The sequence below is a fragment of the Drosophila innubila genome, chromosome X (genome assembly GCF_004354385.1).
Source record: "Drosophila innubila isolate TH190305 chromosome X, UK_Dinn_1.0, whole genome shotgun sequence".
Taxonomy (NCBI): Eukaryota; Metazoa; Arthropoda; class Insecta; order Diptera; family Drosophilidae; genus Drosophila; species Drosophila innubila.
The window spans coordinates 16,148,137-16,172,055 of NC_047626.1; the positions used below are offsets into that span (position 1 = coordinate 16,148,137).

Below are 23,919 nucleotides of genomic sequence, written 5' to 3' on the forward strand. Positions count from 1 at the left end.
CTGTCACTTATACTCAATGATTTGGGCAAACATTTAATGGCGCACACATTTGAAGTGCGCGCCTCAACAAGGACTGCCAACTTTTCAGATTTCTTTCGGTGTTTTCACGCATATCGCTAGATGGCGCTAATAGGCTAAGCAAATGTGTGCATCTACGTTACATAAGATGGCGCCAGCTAGAAGTTGGTGGATTTTGTACTTGGGACTTTCTTTCTGTTGTAGGGTATTTTCCATGCGTTTTTTCTGAAATAAGAAATAAGAAATTCTGTAAAAAATAAATAAATCAAATAACAAAACAGTGCTCCAAGCATATTTTTTTTTAAACATCTTTACTTATTTAAATTTTATTTATGTATTTCTCTCACTGCTTGTCGTAAATATACTTACAATTCGGGTACATTTAAACATGCAATTAATTTACAAGCTTTGCATTTGATTTTCGGTTCAAGTTTCGATATTAAATGTTATTTAAATTGTATGAATTCGAATTCATTGATAATATGCGTATTTTTACCGTTTAGTTGTACAATTACAATACCAAAAAAAAAAAAACAACAATTAACTATATTTATATTTAGTATATTTTATGTAAGTAGCATATTTATATGTATATTGTTTTTTTTTTTTTTGTATATTTTCAGTTTTTTCTATTTTTTTTTCCATTTAATATTATTAGTACATTTAACTAGGTAAGCTTGATTTACGTATAAAATTTATGCTTTTTGCTCTAGGGGCATGTACAACTCTATTTCGAATTCCATTATCGCCCAAATATCTCAGTAAAAACTCTAGCCTACTTTTAGGATTGACGAGAAATTACTTAAGCTATTTTCCAATGTTCCAAAAAGCAGGCTAGAGAAATTTTAGCGAAATTGTTGTGATTGCGTAATTCGGAACAACGTTGTTATTAGTATATGTAAATGGTTGACTTTTGTAATATGGCTGGGTTTGATTTACTCTTATAATTCATATGTAAGTACTTATTTAATATATGTACTAGTATTTTCATCTTTCTGTTTTTCTTTACTTTATTAACTTGGATGTTAGCTTACAGGAAAATTGTTAAAGGTTTGCAAAAATTGAAATTATCGAAAAATTTCGGAGCTTCAGCAACTTAAGATTTGTAACACTTGTAAACTTGTAAGTCAACTTAACTGTACACATACTATACATGAAAAGAAGCGAAAATCTACAGCTGCTTAATATGAAACATGACAGAGCCAAAGTTCTTAAAATTGTCAGTATAAAGTATTAAGCTTTTGAAAATCTTTATTTTTTCCTTTTTGTTTTTCTCTTCATTATAGTAACTTGAATATTGAGCTCAAAGTTTTGCGAAATCCACAAGCATGAGTTACTGCATCATTATTATGAACTTAGCGGAATTGTACACGCAGCCAACTTAACTGTACTTACACAGAAAAAGAGGCGAAAATCTACAGCTTGTTTGCATGAAAAATGCTAGAGGCAAAGTTCGTGAAATTCATGACATAAACGTAGCAAAGGCTTAACTTGTATACTTAGGATAACAGTTTAGTTTATGCTTATCTTTTTTTTATATTTATGTTTTTGTTTTTTTTGGAGTGTTCAACTAGATTGACTAAATTTGGTAGCATGCCCAGTGAGGCTGCTTTTATTTTAGTTACTGTGCTTAAGTACTATGGAAATGTATCCTGTTGTCTCGCCTATGGCTATCGCTATCTCCGCCACTTTCAGCACACCATCTCTATCTCTATCTTCTTCTATCTCTCTCTCTCTCTATCTCTCTCTATCTATCTGTTTTTTTCTATAGTTATATATGTGTTTCTTTTAAATCTTTATATATATACAATGATAGTCAAACTTATGCTAGGCCTGGTTTGCTTTTTTTTTTTTATCGGGTCTTTGCCCACAGAAAAAAAAAAATCTTGACTTGTCTAAGGACTAATCCTAATGCTACTTAATACTGTACGGCACCTAGACGCGTTCCACTTGCGTCTCTGTGTGCACCGCCTGCAGCTCCAATTCCGTCTCCTCGGCCAGCGTATAGACACCTTTGACCTGCGCTTGAGATTGCGATTGCGATTGAGATTGCGATTGCGTTGGCGTCTGTCCGCTGCTCGTCGGATTGAGTCCTTCCAGGAGGGGACTGCTCAGCTGGTTAGCAAAGCTGCTGCTATCGCTGCCATGGGCATCCGCCGGATTTGCTGTCGGTGCGGGTATAGGTGTATAGACAGGAGCTAGACGAGCATTCGGATCCATGGTCAGTATGGGAACTAGCTCATGATTCACATAATCCTTAAGGACCAGCGATGTGGGCGTATCTGCAATTCAAAAGGAAATATCAATTATACTTTATGGGATCATTTTAATTTAATTTTATTTGAATTCATCCTAACGCTACAAGTTATTTTTATTACGCAAGTCACAAGATATATAATTATTAAAATACAGTTTTATTTTAAATAAAAAAAAAATAAAAAAAATAATTTAAATAAAAAAATTTATATATTATCTTTTGTAATAAAAACTGTTTTTTTTTAAATATTCAGTTATGTTATGAAAGTTAAGTTTTTTGGTATATTTATTGTAGGTGTGTGTGAAATATAGTTTTGAACTGCGTGGTTTCTCTGATAAATTAAGGTATATAAAATGAATGTTTTAATTTCTATATTTTTTTTTTTTTGGTTAAATATAAATTTTGTACTTAAATTTGAATAACTGATCAAATTAAATACAATTCTGTTAACTTCAATTTAATTCAAGTGTGAATATTAGCTCTGATAATGAAACCAAAAATTCTAAGCGTTGACTCGGTCGAAAAATCTTCCCACATCCAATTAGAGATCTATTATAAATTTTTTCAAAAGCAAAAGTGTCAATTTATTTGTGACTACTCATAAAATCTGGACTTTTTTCTATAAGTTTTAAATAATTGAGCTAATAACACCACCGGAAATACCATCCTCACTTTCCTCTTCCACTGTATCAGAGATCTACCGTAGAAAATAAATAATACGGAAAAAATAAATAATCATATATTGTTTCATGTTCAAATATTGCCATTAAAACTTTGTCTAATTGGAAAAATAAAATAAATAAAAGTATATGATGAAATAAATATAAACAAGCATTTATAGAAGGTATATAGGGCAAATATGGGTGTATAATGGCGTATATAGTTGAATATGATGGATTTGGTGAGTGAATAGAGGTAATAGAAGCATTTATAGAAGGTATATAGGGCAAATATGGGTGTATAATGGCGTATATATTTGAATAAGATGGATTTGGGAAGTAAATAGAGGTAATAGAAGCATTTATAGAAGGTATATAGGGCAAATATGGGTGTATAATGGCGTATACATTTGAATAAGATGGATTTGGGGGTAAATAGAGGTAATAGAAGGATTTATAGAAGGTATATAGGGCAAATATGGGTGTATAATGGCGTATATTTTTGAATAACATGGATTTGGGGAGTAAATAGAGGTAATAATTAAAAATTTTTCTATTCCAATAGTGATAATCCTTGCGATCGGTCCTATGTACTTATTTTTGTTAAAAGCAGCGTCTAAAAATAATTGAAGATTACCTGTCACCAGTGTCTCTTCGGTGGGATTGCGCTGATAGAGATGTCCACGCTTCTCGTAGTGTCAGGAGGCGGGAACATAATACTGATTGCCCTCCTCGTGCGCTAGATCCATCATTGAGCCACCGGGTCCGCCAGCTGCAGTCGCAGCGCCCGCCTTTTTGAACTCGACGACAATGCGGATGCGATGGACGATCTCCTCGTGGATGACATTGAAACACATGGCGGTCAGTGTCATGCCGGACATGATGTAAACGGAACAGAACCAAGTGGTGGCATTTGATTCACGTCGCAAGCTTGGCAGCATATCGCCAAATCCAATTGTCGACAAGCTCATGAAGCAGAAATAGATGCCATCGATAATGGGCCAATTCTCCAAGCGATAAAGCACCGCTGCCCCGAAGACAATATAGATGATCATCATGGAGAAGCAGAGCAATATGGGTGCCAAAATGCTCAAGCCGTGCATGGAACCACGCGATTCACTGGCGCTCAACGAATCGATGTCTGCACCAGCGGTTGCACCACCCGGTGGTGCAGCGGGTATGCCCAGACCGGGTATTCCTGTGGGTGTCCCGGTACTACCGCCACCACCGCCAGCGCCACCGCCTCCACCACCGCCTGGTTGCTTCTCGGGCGTGGCATGGTAGACATCCCGAACGTAGTAAGGTTCCTGCATCACCGCCTGCTGTTTGCGCAGTTCCTCCTGCTGTCGCTTCCTCTTCATCCGTCGCTCCTTCTCCGCCATTCGCTTCTCGTCGTAGCAACAATAGCCACAGTTGGAGCACAGGCAACAGCACAGCGCCTTGGAGAACACCTCTCTCGCCACCTTGGCCAGAATGCTGCCGGTACTGCTCAGATAGACCAGGGTCAGGGGTATTCCAAAGAAGGCATACGCAACCGTCACGATCCGTCCAAGCGCTGTACGAGGTGCAATGTTGCCATAACCTAAAATATTCAAAAAACATATTAGAAAATCGATCAAATGGCGAAAGATAGGCGGAGACAGAGTTGCCTGTAGAGAATTTGACTCTAGATTAAGGCTGTGACAGAGAGAGACGTTACAAAGCTGTGTGATCACTTTCTGAATATATTTTGTAACAGCTTTTAGGATAAAATGTTCCGTTTTCGAATAAACTCTTTCAATTTTTTACTTTTACGAAAGATGTACTAGATTTTAGGCTTACACTGATTTTATATCAGTAAAGTTTGCATTTTATTTAATTTATCAAAATGACGGCTAAATAAATACTTTCATATTTGTACTTTGACCTAAAACTAACAATTTATAATAGCTAGAAACTGTTTTTAAAAAATGCACTCATTTACTTTAACAGCCATAAAAATAAAAATGCTTATAATCGCAAATTAATACTCTCAAGTTTAAAGTAAACTTAAAAAAGAAAAAAAAATAATCGCTAAAAATAGGTACAAACCTCCGAATATTTACCGACATTTAACAATAGGAAGAAATTGGGAAATTAAAGGCAAAACAGGATATAAAAAAAAGACGAGAGAGGTAAATGAAGCGGAAAATCGGTAAGAAAGGAAATTAAAAACAAAAAATGTGCGAAGAAAAAGATTGTAGGAAAAATATAAGCGACTGAAAGAGAGATTCTAAGAGAGTAAAAACGAAAGACATAAGAATTATCGAGTCAACATGCAGAGAGAAATGTGTGAAGCATAGAGGGAAACCTGAAGACGAACTGTGTGTGAAAGAAAGAGAGCGAGAGAAACTGAGGAAAGAAAGCTTTTCGGGAGAAAAAGGTCAGAAGGAGAGAGTGAGAACATTACGAAAAGAAGAAGCTATGTAAAAGGGAAAAGTAAGTAAGAAGGGGAGGGAAATAAAGTGATAAATGAAGAGGGATGTGTGCGTTAGAGAGAAGACAGGAGAAAAGGAATAAGTTAAAGAGGCTGTATAAAAAAAGCTGTGTTTAGGAAAGAAGCGATTTGAGCTACGAGAAGAACTTAGAAAAACAAGATAATCAAGAATTTTCGATGTCCATGAAAAAAAGGGAGAGAAAAGGGTTGAAAAAATAATTGGAATAAATAAACAACAGAAAGGTTCGAAAGAGAAAAGATTATATATAATCTGGGCAGAGAATAAAATTGAAAAGCTTAAAGCAGATTGTGGAACGAGACAAATATGAATAGAGTGCAAGGAGCTTTGCCTGTAATGGGTAAAGCAGAGGAGCTGACAAAGATAGATAAAGACTAGAGAGAGACAACAACTGCTTATCCCTGCAAATATTAAATTTTGAAGGCAGATTACGCATTGACATGACCGAAATGAGCCGCAAGTATGTGTCATATAGTAACAATTGCAATCTTCATTTCAATACCTAACCCAACCTACACACCTAACCCTACACTGATAAAAAAAATGTTCTAAGATCAAGATTTTGGTCTCAGAACTAAGATTTTTGGTCAAAAAAAATGCGTCGAGAACATAAAATTCTTAAATTAAGAGAACACATCTTGATTTTAAGAGCATTTTAAATAAGACCAAGTTCTAATTTTAAGAATAAATGTTCTTTACATTAAAATCAAAAAATAAAAATTATTTTTTATATTTATAATTCTATGTTTTTTTTTTTTAATTTTGATTTATTTACATTTTTTTCTGTTTTACTAAATTTTATAAATGCTATTTTAATTTGCCACGAGTGGGATTCGAACCGCCGCCTACTGCTTCAATAACTAAAGCGGCCTCTCTAACCAGAGCGCCACGGTGCCAAAATTTGTTTGATACAATTTAAGATTTATTTTCTTATATTAAGAGTTTAAGATTTTTTAGATTAATAATCTTAGTTTGAGTAATTTGGTTTTAAAATAATCTTATTTTAAGAACAAAATATTTAAGATGAATGTTCTTGATTTTAGAAGTTGGTCTTTTTTTCAGTGTATCCCCTCCCTTACTCACTACCCGATGTTCCGTGCACATCTCTTTTGCTTTACAGTCGCACACATATTGGCCAAAAAATAATTAAGAGGGACGAAGGTAATAAAAATGCCTAACAAGCTTTCGAAGGTAGACCACATATGAATATACTTATGTATGTGTGTATTTACCACCCTGACAGGGGTGTGGCACAGCAGCCAGTATACACAATACCGTTATGAGGCAACATCCGGCGTCAGACGTCATCATCGTCGTCAGGTGTCTCATGCATAAATTGAAAATTTCTTAATTTTATTGTTGGCGCTTGATGTATTTTTATGCCCGTAGCATTGCCGACGGAGCAAGCAGGCAGAACTGGGCGGGGGCTGTGGGCGTGGCACTGGGGCTGGCTTACAGCCGTGACAGGCATGTGATATGTATTTTGCCATTTTATTGAGGCTGCGTGTTGAAGAGAATGAAGAAAATGCTATCTACTTGCGGACATTAAACACACAGCATTAAATTCACGCCACACATAAATTGAATCAATATAAAATCACATGAACTAGCTGACTAAATGACTGACTGAATGATGCACTGATTGACTAATTGACGAACTGCTTGGGTGAAGTGAATTTGAGCCAAGAGCACAGCTATTGGTCGAGTTTAAGCTTTAGGCTAACAAAATATGCAAACATATACAAAAAAAAAATATACGAGTACTCTGTCAATTGGCAAGAGCAAGTAATTGCATTGACAGCAAATTTAAATGAAGTCCTCTGCCCAAAATATATATATTTGAGCCGAAGCAAAACGTCAATGTGTCACAAAGCAGACGACAGGACTCAAGCTAACTCTGAGTATGTGTGTACACTGAAAAAAAAATGTTCTAAAATCAATATTTTGGTTTCAAACTAAGATTTTTGGTCTAAAAAATGCGTTGAGAACATAAAATTCTTAAATTAAGATAGCACATCTTGGTTTTAAGCAAGGCTGTAAGCCGGTTCTGAACCGAACCTCGTAGAACCGGTTCGGTTCGGACTGCTTAAGAACCAAACCCTTCACATTATTTACTTTGCGAACCCGAACCTAAGCCGAACCGCTTTCTAAAATAAAAGTTTCGGTTCGAAAAAAAAATAATTACATATATTTTATGGCTTTCTAATATAACGCAATTATTTGAGACTTCGGATTAAAATAAGTTATATGTAATCTTCAAATAAATTTAAATTATCATCAAAATTGTATTTCTTAAAAAAAAAAAATTCATAAATTCAAAATGTAGAGAAAATTGTAAAACAATACAAATATTTTTTGTATGAAATTGAACCAAGGTTCGAACCCAAACCTTGGGTCCGGGCGGTATATAAACCAATTCTCGAGCCGAACCGATGTCTTGCTCTATGGTTCGAGCCGCCGAACCGAACCTTTAAAAACATTTTGAAGGCTTGAAGCCTTGGTTTTAAGAACAGTTCAAATAAGATCAGGTACTTAATTTAAAAATAAACGCTCTTTAAATAAAAAAAATAAAAATTATTTTTTATGTTTAGTTTTTTTTTTTTCTTTTTTTTAAGTTTTGATTTATATACATTTTACTACTTCACAACTAAAGCGGTTTGTTTTATATGAAATACTACGTATTTATACTTTCCTAACAATTTAAGATTTTTATTCTTATATTAAGATTTTAGGTTTGCTTAGATAAATAATCTTAGTTTTAGTAATTTGGTCTTAAAATAATCTTATTTTAAGAACAAAATATTTAAGATGAATGTTCTTGATTTTAGAAGTTGTTCTTTTTTTTCAGTGTATCTGTATTTGTATCTATATTTGTATCTGTATCTGTATTTGTATGTATATTTGTATCTGTATCTGTATTTGTCTGTGTACAGTAGGTGCTCACTTTGTGGGTGCTAATAATATTGGCATTGACCCGAAAGCAAAGCCGAAACCGGAGCTGTAGCTAAATCTCAAACTCGAGCTGTAAAACTCAGCTGGCGCGCTGTCAATTTGCCAGTAAAGAGTGGGCGGTGGTGGAGGGAAGGCGTGGCAGGCGTGACAGGGATTGAGGCATCTACATATTTTATTGAAAGATATTGAAAGATTTCAATATTTAGAACCACACACACACACACACACACACACACACACACACACACACACAGCACATTCTGGGTCGTCCCGCATTTGATAAGAGCTTTTTAGAGCTAATAGACGCTGATTGAACTGCGGGGAGTGTTTTGAATTTGCAATAATATCGATACGTATAAAATATATAAATCCACGTATGGCTATAAAACTGTTATAAATATTATGGTTTATTCAATTACGTTGATTCAAAAACGCTACGGCACATTCAAATACATTTGATTGTGAATTTCACTTAAGGTTTCTACTGTGAATATAATCAATTAACAAGATATGAGCGCTTTAAAAACACTTAAAGCACGTCAACTATTTTTATTATAAATTTATTGCATTTTTTAAGATTATTATTGAGCTTTAATTAATTAATTTTAAGCAGAAAAAATATTTAATGAATGTTTTTCTTACGAAACCATGTTTTAATTAATAATAATAATAAAAATAATTTCAAATTGAAGGACTGTTTTGTTTTTAAAGGAAAACATTACTTAAAGAATTTTACAGCAAACTATTGAATTGACTATTAAATTATTGAAGTTTAGTAATGTAACAATTGTATTAGAATTAATTTCAGTTTTTTGTGTGCTAAGCAAAAACTCAGTTTGGCTTTAATAGTTCCACAACAAACTTATTGAACAATCTATCGAATTAACACATGCATGTATAGAATTAATTTCAATTAGTTTTTAAGTGCATGATTTATGAGACTTTGTGCACTCTCAATTTGACTTTAGAAACTATTGACTAAACTATTGCATTAACTCGAAGTATCCACTTTTCTAGCTTGTGCATAAATATTCCCATTCACTTGGCTCCAACTTAAGCGCTTATGTCAATGTTCATAAAAGCCAGAGCAACTTAATATGCTGATATCGATGGTGTTTGGTTATGAATCGTTCGAGTCCACATGACAACCATAAAACACAAAATGGCAACACATAAAAGGGAATCGCCAGAACTAGAAGTTCTCCACCACTTATTTTTTTTTTTCCTACTCCTCTACGACTGTCCCTAGATGCGCAATTGATGATAGTGAGGGCTGTGAAAATGGAAAATGAAATTTAAAATTATTTTGCAACTAAATTACTTGTCTTATTGCTGTCCAGGGATTGCCCCAGAGCCTGGCTATTTATTGTGCTAGAGCCCGGAGTCTGAAGTTAAAATCGAGACTGAGGCAGCAAACCGCCTATAAATTCCCATTTATGCCCAAGACAATCATAGAGCAGAGAGACATGTATGCACACATACACACATACAGAGAGTGTATACGTACACTGAAAAAAAAGACCAACTTCTAAAATCAAGAACATTCATCTTAAATATTTTGTTCTTAAAATAAGATTATTTTAAGACCAAATTACTAAAACTAAGATTATTAATCTAAAAAATCTTAAAATCTTAATATAAGAATAAAAATCTTAAATTGTTAGGAAAGTATAAATAGGTACTATTTCGTATCAAACAAATGGTGGCCCGTGGCGCTCTGGTTAGAGAAACCGCTTCAGTTGGGAAGCAGTAGGCGGCGGTTCGAATCCCCCTCGTAACAAATTAAAATAACATTTATAAAATTACTAAAACAGAATAAAATATAAATAAATCAAAATTCAAAAATAAAAAAAAAATAAATATAAAAAATAATTTTCATTTATTTTATTTTTTGATTTAAATTTTAAGAACATTTATTCTTAAAATAAGAACTTGGTCTTATTTAAAATGTTCTTAAAATCAAGATGTGTTCTCCTAATTCAAGAATTTGATGTTCTCGACGCATTTTTTAGACCAAAAATCTTAGTTCTGAGACCAAAATCTTGATTTTAGAACATTTTTTTTTATCAGTGTATATGTATTTATAAATATGTCTATATATATATTTGTGTGTTTGTGTGTGTGTGTGCCTAGAAAGTGGCTTAGTCGTGGGCTGGCCAATAATAATAATCATATTGTTGGGTGCTCGCATGATTTTTGTAGGCGTTCGTCCAAGAACAATGGTCATACTTGCACCATCCAACGCAGCAGCCCCTTCCAACCCTGGCGTCCATTGAAAGCCACAAAACAATAATAATAATAATAATAATAAGCCGACTGGCAAAGGCAGAAAGTCATGTTAATACAAATGTCCCAAGCAGCCTGCTGACTAACGCAATTGCAAACTGACAATACTCCCTCCATCCCTCTACCTTCCCCACCTCTAACTCTGACATTTTGGAGCATTTTATGCAGCAGGGCAGCTTTTTTTTTTTGACTTTCGTCTTTTTGGGTCTGCGATTGGGGTTGGACTTTGGCAGGGAGGGTGAAAGGAGGTGTATTTGGGGCGTATTTGCTTGCCGGCCTTTGCATGAACTGCCAAGATCAGCAGAAAATTTTTGCAAATTTTATTTTATAGCATTTTCACAAGTGGAAAGTCGTGTCTATGCTTGGGCATCGCTCTCTCTCTCTCTCTCTCTCTCTCTGTCTACCACTCTCTCTATCTGTTTCTCTTGCCTCTGTGTGTGTGTTGGCCATTCGGGCTAAGCAAATAGCTTCGTTTGTTGTTTTGCTCTATCAATATTTGACTTTCGGCTTGTTTTTTGTGGGTGAACCTATGAAATTACCAAGAAACAACAACAAGGACAACATCGACAGCAACAATAACAACAATACGAACAAAAAAAGCGCACACGCCAGCACTTGACAGGACCTGGGAACTCAGACAACTGCAAAACTCGAAGGCAGCTTAAATGTTGACTCCTTTTCTTCACGTATATATAGTATAATTTTAAATTGAGGTGCGTGTGTGTGTGTGTGTGTGTGTGTGTGTGTGACACTGGCAATTGAAAGATATTCTTCTCACATGAGCACACAAATGACAGATGAGCACCATCTCGATAAGCCACGTACATCTAACAAGATTCATCCAAATTGTCTAGATATAAAAAAAAACAACTTTTACGTTTATCGAATGTTTGCAGCGATTGCCATTCGACTGCATTGCGAATGGACTCACACTCACACTCACCCGCACACGTATACGTATCTGACTTCGATTGGCTGTTGCTGTACGTGAAATTGGTAAATCTCAACTAACGTCTTTGTATGGCTATAACCGTAGGAAATGCAGCACAAACGCATAAAATACAAAGTTGATTACACATTAAATTCTCAAGGCAACTACTCGTTCAGGCTGTTGTGGTTGCTCGTCATTGTTACTTTTTCCCACACTCACTACTCGCTGTGGCTACTGGCTATGTTTATTCGCTATGTCTACTCGCTATGTCTACTCGCTGAGGCTACTTGCTGTGCCACTCTCCATGTCTACTCGCTATGTCTACTCGCTGTGGTTACTCGCTGAGGCTACTCGCTGTGACTACTCTGGCTATTGCAAATCGATGTGGCTACTCGTTGTGGATTCTCGATGTGACTACTCGCTGTAGCTACTAGCTGTGTCTACTCGTTAAATCTACTTGCTGGGGCTACTCGCGGTGTCTACTTCTGGGGCTACTCGATATGTGTACTCGTTGAGGCTACTTGCTGTGCCACTCTCCATGTCTACTCGCTCTGTCTACTCGCTGTGTCTAATCGCTGTGTCTACTCAGTGTGACACTCGCCATGTCTACTCGCTGTGACTACTCTGGCTATTGCAAAACGATGTGGCTACTCGCTGTGAATACTCGATGTGACTACTCGCTGTAGCTACTAGCTGTGTTCACTCGATGCGACTACTCGCTGTAGCTACTAGCTGTGTTCACCCGAGTTGACTACTCGCTGTAGCTACTAGCTGTATCTACCCGGAATCTACCTGCTAGGGCTACTCGCTGAGTTTACACGCTGGGGCTACTCGCGGTGTCTACTTCTGGGGCTACTCGCTATGTCTACTCGCTGAGGCTACTTGCTGTGCCACTCTTCTACTCGCTGTGTCTACTTGATGTGACACTCGCCTTATATACTCGCTATGCCTAGTCGCATAGGCTACTCGCTGTGCGGTGTCTACTTTTGGGGTTACTCGCTGTGTCTACTCTCTGGGGCTACTTGCTGTGCCAGTCCCCATGTCTACTCGCTATGTCTACTCGCTGTGTCTACTCCTGGGGATACTCGCTATGGCTACTCGCTGTGACACTCGCCATGTCTACTCGCTATGTCTAGTCGCTGGGGCTACTCGCTATGTCTACTCGCTATGTCTACTCGCTGTGTCTACTTAGTGTGACACTCGCCATGTCTACTTGCTATGTCCAGTCGCTATGTCTACTCGCTGTGTCTACTCGCTAAAGCTACTGCCTATGACTATTCGCTGGGGCTTCTCGCTGTGGCTACTCCCATCATCTATTGCTACTCGCTCTGGCTTGTTGGAGTTACTCGTATAAGCAATACACTTTAGCAGCTTGTTGAAATACTCGTTGGAGTCAATCCATGAATTTATCCTCAAATCGCTGTGGCTATTCATTGAAATTACATTGGAATTAAAATTACTCGTTGTAGTTACTTGCACTAGCTAGTTGTCTTAGAAGTTACATCTTTGGAATTGCTCGTTAAAAGTATTCCTTGAAATAACTTGAACTCGCCCTGCTACGATTTCTCGTTACGTCTAATTGGTGCGTCATTTCATTCCAATACTCGCTCGGCTTGCTCGCTGGCCATTTCATTAGTTATCGATGGACTCGAGAGTTCAAATTGTGCTGCAGTTGATTATACCTGCTCATCGATCATTAAGTGAGCTGCCGGGCAGCTGGCTTTTGTGGTTACGGGTTGATGTCAAAAGGTGAACGGGTCATAGCCTTATTCCGGGGCTAGCTGGAAACAAAAGCACTGAGTGCGCCATTCAAGTAAAACAAATTTCCGTTGGTTGGAACATAAAATTTATGGTCCACAGCACAATACGAGTACTTGTAATCGCACTCGTTGCCTCTCTCTCGCTCTTTTACTCTGTGTCTCTTGTGCTCTCTCTCTCTGTCTCTCTCTCTATGTGTCTTACATGGTGTGGTTGTCTCTATCTGTCACTCGCTTTTTATTTGGTATGTCCATGGGGCAGTTGTGGCAAGTGGAGAGTGGCAAGTGGCGAGTGGCACTTACCAATTGTGGTCAAAACGGTTAGCGAATACAAAAACGCTTTAGCGAAATTCCACTCATGTGGTGGTCCTCCCACTCCGCCTCCGGCAAGCCGATGATGATGATAGTGTGTGTGCAAGAGCACAGCTTCCGTGGCCGGATTGTTGCCCGACGATGACGATGATGATGATGATGATGATGGTCCTGCCGAGCCGGGTCCAGTATGGCTGTTGGCCACATCGTCGTGTGATAATTGCAGCATAACATCCTCGTTCAGTCTCTTGATTAATTGGTCTTGAAACTTGGCAATTTCAAGTGCGGCTAATCTGTAAGTGTATATGTTTATATATATGTGTGTGTCGGTGTGTGTGTGTATGTTTGGAATGAAATTGTATGTGAGTTAAGTGTAAGAATGCTTGAGCTTGTGCTTACTTACTTTGTCCAATTCTCCTTGTACAGTATATTGAGGGATACGGTTATGTCCCAGATATTCTCAATGGTCCGCTGTCGTACATCATAAGTATCCGGCGATAGGGCAAACTGTGACTGCCCCCCACCGGCCCCATCCACATCTGTCTCATCTATGCCATAAACAAAGTCATTCGATGCCGGGCCATAGACGCCATTATTTCTGTCATGAGCCAAATCCTGACCCTGGGCAACTGCAGCAGCCACCGTATCATTGTCCGTGTGCTGTCCATGTTGATGATGTTGTTGCTGTTGTTGTTGCTGCTGTTGTTGCTGTTGCTGTTGTGGTTGCTGTTGCTGTTGATGCGACGACCTTTGCTGTTGATAGATACCATTGCTGTTCCCATTTGCCATGTTGCGCTTCGTGGATGCCAGCGTGTGCTGTTGATGCAGCAGTGCCGAGTCCTCGTTCTCAATGGTCAGGAATATGAAGGAGCCTGCAAATAAAACCAACAACATTACGAGTACACTCATGAGACTTGCAACAACAACAACTGGAAACAACAATAGTGAGAACAATGACTAGAGAGTCTCGGCATTCAAATAAGCAACGGCAACTCATTTGTTTTGTCTGCCTTCTGGGGACAGTCTTGCGGTCAGTTGAGGATTCCTTTCAACCAAATGGCCCCAAAAATTGGCCAAGAGTCATGCAACGAGTCGTATGCACTGCTAGCATTTCCATTAACTATTTTAACATTCCTCTAGTGTTGCGATTGTTTGCGCATACACTGATAAAAACAAAACTTTTGCTATTCGACAACTTGAAGCGAAAATAATACAAGAAACACAATCTTACAATCAAGGTTTTTTTATTTGATTTAAGAATTTAGGTTCTCAAAGTATTTTCTAGACGTATGGTCTTAACGTTTATATCTTTCTTCTAAAACTAAGAAATTTCGGTTAAATGCATAGTCTCTTTCCACTATATAGAGACGCTTAAAATTTAAAAAAAATGTGTTTCACTCACATTGCCATAATGATATTCAAGTACATTTTTGACAAATGTTATAGCCTATTTCCACGACAGCACATTTGGCACATTCGACTCCATCTTCATCATTCGGGCTGAATGTGAACTTCATTTCAATACAAAATCCGAATGTTCATTTTGGCTCATTCATAATGAATGTTAAGATTTTTTGCCATTCACCCCGGCGAATTTCAGTATTTTTTTTATCGAACACGCCATGTTTATCGATAAAATCGTGAAAAAAGCAATTAACACTTTAACCAGCTGTTTTGTTCAATAAATATAAGTTAGCATAAAATTTGCGCGAAATATAATTGCAAAATAAAAATGAAAATGTACTTATTTTTAGCTTTTTATGATTTTTGCATAAAAATCGAACTGCTGATTTATTTCGGGTGAATGGAAAATTGTTTAACAGTTTCACATTTGGTCGTGGAAAGCCAAAAATCTGACACATTCAAATGTGAGCAAATGTGTCAAATGTGAGTGGTCGTGGAAATAGCATATTAAACTTTTAGGAATGCTCGATGCTTTATCGTTAAATTGATTGAACCAACAATCCAAAAAGTATGAAACTCGACATTATTATTGTTATATATTTTTTAAAATACTATTTCAAGCCAAACCAAATTTGATTAACCATCAATTATTTTGTTTGAATGCTAAGTTTCCACTCTTATGTTAAATGAATGTTAACATTCAGCAAAGAGGCTATTGTAACAAAGCTAATTGGACTGGCACAATGCGTTTACCTATTTCTGCTTATACTTCGCTCAACATTCGTTTTGAAATTATTATTATTGAATTAGCCAATTATGAATTGGAATTGATTTTTCACTCATTCAATATGCATCTTACTTTGAAATTTTACATGTCACTTCTAAATGCACTTTTCATATGCACACTCAATTATTTTTGCTTTTCACTTAGTTTATCCAATTACTTTACGTTTATCTTCTCGCTGCAATAATTGCTCCCTGGGCTTCTCGTTCTCTTTCGCACCTTTATTAAAGTGATGGGAAAATCTTTGGAAATTCACATTTGTGCCATGATGTGAGCAAAGTGAATTTACTGTCAAGTGAGTGTAAAATGGGCGTGGACATAAAGCAACGCCTCCCCTATTAAAAGGCGATGGGTCAAATCAAGTTTTGGTCACATGATGATGGATTCCCCTTCTACTTTTCCCCGCATCAGGAACTTTTCAGGTCTTGTGTGAATTTCTATGCTGATGTCTTGTCAGTCATTTAATGTGAATGTTGATCAACCAATACACACACACACACACACACACACACACACAGATGTCGTTGTAACGGCATTTTGTCAAGTTTTTGAAAAGTTTTTCTGTTACATTCCCTGTAACTTTAACATTTTTTGTGTGAGGGGTCGCTTGAGGGAAGAACAGTGCAAATGATGTTATGGGAAATGATGAGTCGATGTCGTCGGCAAAAGCCAACATATGTCAAAGTTAAAAATAATACATGAGTAGGGGGGGGGAGTGCTCTGACCAAACGTTAGAGGGAACAAAAGGAGCAATTGTTGCTGCTGTTGTTGTGTTTGGCCAACTTGAAACTTTTGTTGAAGCGTTAAAATGCACGCAAAATGGAGTAGACACATAACATGCCATATAGACACATACGAACACACACATCGCCAGCTTTCATGGCCGAGTATTTTGACGTCACACACTCACGCACGTTGTCTAGCGAAAGTTAAATAATTGTTTGTGTCATTTGATGATTTCCTCTAACAAGGCAACACGGCCAACTTTTTGCGCAGCTGTCACATGCAGAAAGAACCAACACACACACACACACACACACACACAAAAGCACATATTCACAATTCACGTATGGAGATGAACAATCCTGTGACAATACATATTGTCTCTTTCATTATAGTAGTTGTTTAAAACCAAGAATGATAAAGATAGTTTCATTGGTTTGACTTAGGTAAATTCAGATTATGTGTTTTTCGATCTTTTAGGATGACCTAAAAACAAAAACTGTCTGAAATTGGAAAAGTTATAATTATTTTTAAATAATATAATTGCATTAATTTACTTAAAGTGATTTTTTTAAAATAAATTTCGTGCAGAATTGATTGGTTTTTCTCTAAGTATTTTTAATGATTCCTTGAGCATCGGTTTTAAATTTTTTCAGAAAAATAGAAAAAAGTAACAGAAAATAAGAGGTTTTCCTGTCAAGCATGCGCTTTAAGTCAATCTAAAGTAAAATTAATATTATAACCTTACTCAAGTTTATAAGATCTTGGCGAGTTGTGAATTACAATTTGAATATTTCGAAAGATATTAACTAAAAGTAGCTGAAGTACTAGCTACTTGATAACTCTTTAAAAGTAACAGTTTACGAGACATCCGAAAATCCCAATAAACTTTTAAAGGTAGAACTTGTTACAGATAAAAGTATGATAAACTTCTACTCCTTATACACAGAAGTGACTCGGTACTCGTGACTTGTCCCCCGTAAATCGTTACAAACAGTTATTTAGAAAAATTTATGGAATTTTTGTGTGAAAACCGAAGCGAATCGAATGTGAATGGAAATATTCATCGTCGGTAAAACTGTGTTGATGAAAAAGTGAGTAACTTAAAATCGAAGCAAAAGTTGCTACTAAGATTCAGTGACACAAGTAACAGTATTTGGGGCGCATCTCAAGTGCGTAGACGATTCGATTTGTTTAAAGTATTTGACGTGGCGCATGTGTTGCCTTTTGCATGCTTCCACAGTCGAGTTTTCGACTTGTCGAGCTGCCGTGCTGCCGTGCTGCCGAGCTGCCTATTTTGTCATTTTTGTCTCGCAGCCTGTCACTTCCGTGGCCGTCATGTCGAAGCAGCTGTCTTCTGGTTTCTAATGTGAGTAACATGCCCCCTGCAACATGACAGGCACAAAAGTATGCCACACAGAATTTTGCCGCATAAGTTTCTCGGCAGCGTGAGCAAACAGGAGTCTCAGAGTCGATGGAACGTTTTTGGCGTTTTGTTTCTGCCCCGGGAAAATGATTAATTAAATTTGTCACGTTGTCGTGTTGCGGCTGCGTCTTTTAGCCATTGTTGTAGCTGTTGTTGTTGTTAATTTAAACGTCGAAACTGTGACAAGATACATTAGGTGTTTGTAACTAACATACAATGTCTGAGAGTATCTTTATCTGTATCTATATCTATATCTATATCTATATCTCAACGACACCCACATCACAGCCGCAAAAAGCTGGAGAAAGCAAGGAAATGTATATAGGAAAAAGGAAATGCCTGAAAATGCTGCGTTAATTAGTTAACATAGTCGAAACAACAACAACAACAACACAATTGTTTGTACAACTGATGCTATTCTATATGCTGACAATTAATCAAGCTAAGCTCTACAGATGTCCAATTTTAATGAGCACATCGACTCTTAATGCCCCGGACACATTACAAATGAGCTCAATTCATTAAAAATGTGTTTATCGAGCGAAAAAAACTCAACTTAACCTAACACAATCAATAGATATTTGGCATTTAACTTTTCCATAATGGATAATTTAATTAAAGTCGAATCAATTGTCCATTCGACTGCTGGAGGAATGAATTTATAAGTATATACACGTCATTTTATATTATTATATTATACTAATTACGATGTAAGGAGTTGATTAAAACTAATAACTTGAGATTTTAAATTTAGAATTTTCAAAACTTCAAAGGGGGGACCCTTACCATGGCTTCGGTAGTCGCAAAATAATAAAATTTTCCTAATGAACAAAATTTGAATACCTAATGATTATAGGGACAAGACCATGATCAAAATGACATTCCGCTTGAAAATCGGTACAGTTTTGCCAAAGTTATAACAGTTCGAAGTTGCTGAAGCCTCAGACCTAGCAACTTCACCAGTCCAAATATTTCTTAACTTTGACATGATTTTTTTAAAAAAAATTAAAGGCATCAGAATCAAGTTTAAAGTGTCGTTTTATACTAATTACGATATAAGGAGTTGATTAAAAGTAAAAACATGAGATTTAAATTTTTGAATTTTCAAAATTTCAAAGGGGGGACCCTTACCATTAACGTGGAGTCATGGCTATGATGATCGACAAATAATAAAATTTTCAAAATGCCAAAATTTTAAATGCAGTATGAATTAAGAGACCGAATCGTGATCAAAATGGTATTTTGGTTGAAAATCGGGTCAGTTTTCTTCGAGTTATGACAGTTGGAAGTTTGTCAACTCTTTGACCTAGTAACTTTACCATAACCGTACCGGTAGAAGAGTTTCGGTTTTCGGTTCTTGACAGAGAACTAATTTCGGTTACGGTTTCAGTTCAGGTACTAAAAATGAAACGGTTAGTTTTGGTTAACGGTTCCGTTACCGGTTACGGTGTTATTCCCTGCATTGGTGATTGTCTGTATCTGGAGTTTTTTTCATATTTTTTTTGCCGTAAGTTTCACCAAACAGACAATTTCGCCATACAAAACACATGAAAAACTTCCCCGTAAAAAGTGGAAGCTTTATTTTAGACCCATGGTTTCTTAGGCAATTCTTCTACGTAGATTACGAATTTCATAGCCGCTTTGTCGCGAAAAAAATTGACCCACTCTGATATATATACTGCATAATTTGAAGGACAGGCGCCTTTGTTTTATGCATTTTGTTTTTTTAAGTTCGCTCGAGATCGTTACCAGTTAGTGCAAGTGCTTGTGCGTCTTTTTGGCGCCACTTTGCAAAACCTAACTGTTTGAGCACTGCGAGCAGCAAGAGCAAAGGTATTTACACCGCTGGGTTACAATAATGTCAATCAGATTGTGAGCACCACTAAAGAGAGAGGGGAGTAACTGGAGTACCAGTAATGAAGTAAAAGTGAGCTTTATGATTGCGTTAAATGGAAGACGATTGATAACAGGTTAAGCACGGAATGATAGTGCAAGCTTTGAATATGGAGAGAGCAAAAAGGAGGAGAACATCTTTGGCTGCAACGATTTGGGTGCACGTAACCGCATTTCCAGGTCATTCGAATACACTTTAAGACATTTTCAATATTAAAGCGCTGCTCAGGTGGGATGGAATACTTACCAAGTAGGGTGTAGGCCAAGAGAAGCATGCAAATGCCGAGATTTGTGAGGAGCGCAGACCAAACAGTCTGTGCAGCTTGTTTGCGTTTCTTGGACTTGGTAGCATAGCCCGGTGGTGTCTTGGCCTCGGATGGGTTCGGACCGGAGCCGAAGCAGGCGCACCAGCCCTGACGTCGCTGACGCTGCTGCGACTGCGATGGGGCGGCTGAAGAGGTCGGCGGCAGGGAGGGTTCCTTGCGGGAGGGTGCCGTGGTGGCAACCAGTTGAAGGGGCAACAGCTTGGCATTGCTCTTGAGCGTGCCACAGTTGCTGTTGATGGAGCTGCTGGCGCTGGTGGACAATGGTGGGGCCACTGGCGGTGCCAGGAGTTCACTGACATAGCCAACGCTTGATGGTGTTGGGTATTTAAGTATGCCGGCTGGTGGTGGTGGTGGCGGTGCTTGATGTGGCTGCTGTGGCTGCTGTGTGGCCACTTCAATGTCCTCCAGCGTTGGCATCGGCAGCAGCTGCGTCGGCAGCGACGTTGGCGTCGTCAGCGACATTGTCATCGACATGGGGATCATGGTTGGCTGCTGGGGCAACGTTGCCGTCGTTGTTGGCATCGGCATTGGCATTGGCATTGTCATCGACATGGTTGGGATTTGGGGGGATGGGGTGGGCGTCGTCGAGGCCGTTGATGTCGGCATCGAAATCGTCGTCGTCTTGAACGTGCTGGTGGAAGGCGGCGCGGGCAAAAGCAACGGCAATGTGGGAGTCCCTGCTCCTGTGGATAGTGTCGATAGAACGCCAAAAGAAGCGTAACTGTTGCTGGACGAGTTCGGGATGGTTCCATATCCCATGCTCCCGGCCGACCCGTAACTCTCCCTCTCCCCGCTGAAGTCGCCGCCCGTACTTCTCTGCGATGGAGGCGGCGGCCCAGATGGCATCTGCATTGTGTGCTCCGAATTCATCTTGCATTGGTGGTTCTTTTTTTGCTCCTGGCTTTCGGTTATCTGCAAATCAATCAATTTTGAAATGGAAAATATTTAATATCGACTAAGGATAACACATGTACTCATATAAGTATATTAATGGGGTGAAATATAAAATCATTCGAATCCATCAAATCAATAACCAGGCTTTTTTTCCCCCTTTTTCTAGCCAAAAATTTTGTGAGCAATTAATATTTTTTTAATATTCCCAGACTGCATATTTTTATTTTTATATATATATATTTAACATATTTTAAATAATATGCTAGCGATTAATATTTTAATTTATATGCCCGTATATAGCCAATTAAATACCATATGTCAAAAATTTTTTTTCGAACTTTTCTAGAACTTTAAACTAAAAAAATCGTAAAAGTCGCTTACAAAATCATAATTTTCTTAGATAAAAAAAATTTATTTTGGCAATAATTTTAAGCTGATCAAGCTTGGTTAGACATTATATTTTAGTAAAGCAATAGTTTTTATGTAATGCCCATCAATGTCTACAAGTATATCAGATTTTATCTTTGGGTGCATGGAAATTTTTGGTCAAGTTAAATTCAGATTATTTTTAAGGTTAAGTTCATAACAAGGTGTATTCTATTAGACGCATTCCAAATGATTTCTATTTGAGTCTTTTTTTTTTTGTGTAAATCTGTTTTTCTTATTTCGCTCCGATTTTATTTTACTATCTTCGCCTCTCTATCTCTTTCTTGCTGTCTCTTTATGCACTTAAGTTCCCGTCATTTGATGTTATTCTCGTTATTTGCTTTTCTTATCCTCTCTTTCACTCACTCTCTCTGTCTCTCTCTGTCTTTTCGCCTGTGAAGCGTAAATAACTCGAAAAACCTCTTGAAATGAAAAGACCTTCGGAGTCCGTGTTGTCCGAGTTTTGCGAGTTGTCCGAGCTGTCAGCCTGTGGCAACATTCGCACCTGACCACGCCCATGGGTCGTGCAATCGTTCACCTTGCTGTTGCATGCGAAATGTGCAACACATTTGAGCATCTATTGTTGTTGTTGCTGTTTTTGTTTTTGTCGTTGCCAGTTCAGTTGTTACTTGGCACGGCACTTGACGGCCTTTTGACCGCCTTTTCCGACGCGACGGCCAGAAAACAGTAGCAACACAGCAACAACAACAACTTGCCCCATTGTTGGGCCAACTTAAAATATGCAACACACACTTGAGCAACTCAGTGGCAGCTGCCGCTTCAAGGCGTTCTTAATTGCCAAGGCCTTAAACCTCACGACTAGATATGGGCGTGTTTTCCGTGTACTTCACTCGTGACACGACAGCGAAATGTGTTGAGAAATAGCAATTTTCTAGCTTGTTTGTGCGTGTTCATGTTGTGTACAACAACTGACAGACTGTCTAACATGACTCAACACTAATTAACACTCCTAGCATGCCTCAACATGAACATGATTTACACTTGAATTAAATACTGATAAATAAGTACAGTGTACCATTATTGTCTTCGTACAGTAGCATCTAATAAAATTTAAATGCACATTAATTTTCTTTCGTTTGACATCTACATTTAACTAACTTTTAGTAATTCACTATATTCAGGGGTGCCACAGAAATCGAAACCAACCGATAATATCCCAAAAATGTATGGGGATTTGGGAGATTTTCGATTAATTTAGCTTTCTGTGGCACCCTTGAATAATTATGTTAATTAAACTTTTATTTATTTTCTTGGGATAGATTTGATTCTCAATATTTGCTTTTAATCAATAAGATTTTATAATGAATTATATTAAATAAATATAATAAATCTTACGCATTTTTAATGGAAAATATCGTTTCCATCTCTAATTGATGCACGCATAGTTGCTTTATTTAAATATTTGCTGTTTACTGTTCTCTTGCCACTTGTTTTAAGAAAGTTTAAGCTAGCGGCTAATTAGCACCCTCAATTAATATTTGCATTGCTTTTCTTTAGTCAGGCTAATAGATTTTCGGTATGTGTTTTCTAATGAAAAATAAACAATTTTCACACGCTCATATGCATTTCAATCAGACAACCAGTGATGCCACCTACTCGTCGCAAAAATAGAGCAAACCGACAAAAAAAAATTGAATATATTTAAAATATATGAATATATTAAATAAAGAATTTTCAGCATATATTATTATTCGGCAGAGTTTTTGTTTCGGAATATCCATATGCATTTTTCTTCAGGGCTTGCTCAAAAATAAATTAATTATCTATTTGTTTATTTGTAAAAATATATATAACTTACTTTTATTTGATTAAGTGTATGATCTTTATTGTGACCAACTGTACATGGCCATAATCAATTTAAAAATTTCTAAATAAAGAATAGACTTTCGGATAGGAAATGCTTAATATTTTTTTGTTTAAAGTAGGATAAATGTGTCCAAAAAATGGCTAAATCGACAACACTGCTGACGACAGATACGAACATCGCAATTTAATCCTTTAGGCAACGGTATGTCAACAGCAAGTGAGCCAGAGCGATACAGATAGAATCAGTCTTAGAAAGAGAGATAAAACTATGCCATGCCTATGATAAAGAGAGGGAGGGAACGAATAGCAATAAGCCGCTTAGGCTGCAACGGAACGTTCTCTATAGGTTTTGCCAATTGGCAATGCGATTAATTTCGGGTAATTGCAATTTAATGAAAATCATTCAATTGTGCAAATTAATGAAAATGTCCATACCGTTTGACCCGCAACCATCAAGTGGCCAACAACGACTCAGCCAATGGGCGTGGCACCACTTTAGTGCCTCTTAATTACATTCAGTAAACTTAATTGAAACTCCAAGAGCCCAGTCACAAATGAGTAGCAATCTCA

At 37.3% G+C, this 23,919-nt stretch overlaps 1 protein-coding gene across 1 annotated transcript; it reads right to left on the reverse strand.

The window, feature by feature from the left end:
• Positions 1-1,856: 1,856 nt before the first annotated feature.
• Positions 1,857-21,072, reverse strand: LOC117787354. The gene is made up of 7 exons (XM_034625861.1): positions 20,823-21,072; positions 20,124-20,636; positions 14,050-14,518; positions 13,638-13,939; positions 4,124-4,516; positions 3,662-4,075; positions 1,857-2,300 (listed from the first exon to the last, which is right to left on the reverse strand). Exons 1-7 carry the CDS (start codon positions 21,070-21,072, stop codon positions 1,954-1,956), a joined length of 2,688 nt encoding a protein of 895 aa, XP_034481752.1. The 3' UTR covers positions 1,857-1,953.
• Between the last annotated feature and the right edge of the window lie 2,847 nt (positions 21,073-23,919).

Coding starts and splice junctions, on each gene's coding strand:
- LOC117787354 (XM_034625861.1), bottom strand. CDS start 21,072: ATGAATTCGGAGCACACAATGCAGATGCCATCTGGGCCGCCGCCTCCA. Junction 14,519..20,123: donor CTTGGCCTACACCCTACTTG/GTAAGTATTCCA, acceptor TTTTATTTGCAG/GCTCCTTCATATTCCTGACC. Junction 4,076..4,123: donor GACACCCACAGGAATACCCG/GTCTGGGCATAC, acceptor CCGCTGGTGCAG/ACATCGATTCGTTGAGCGCC.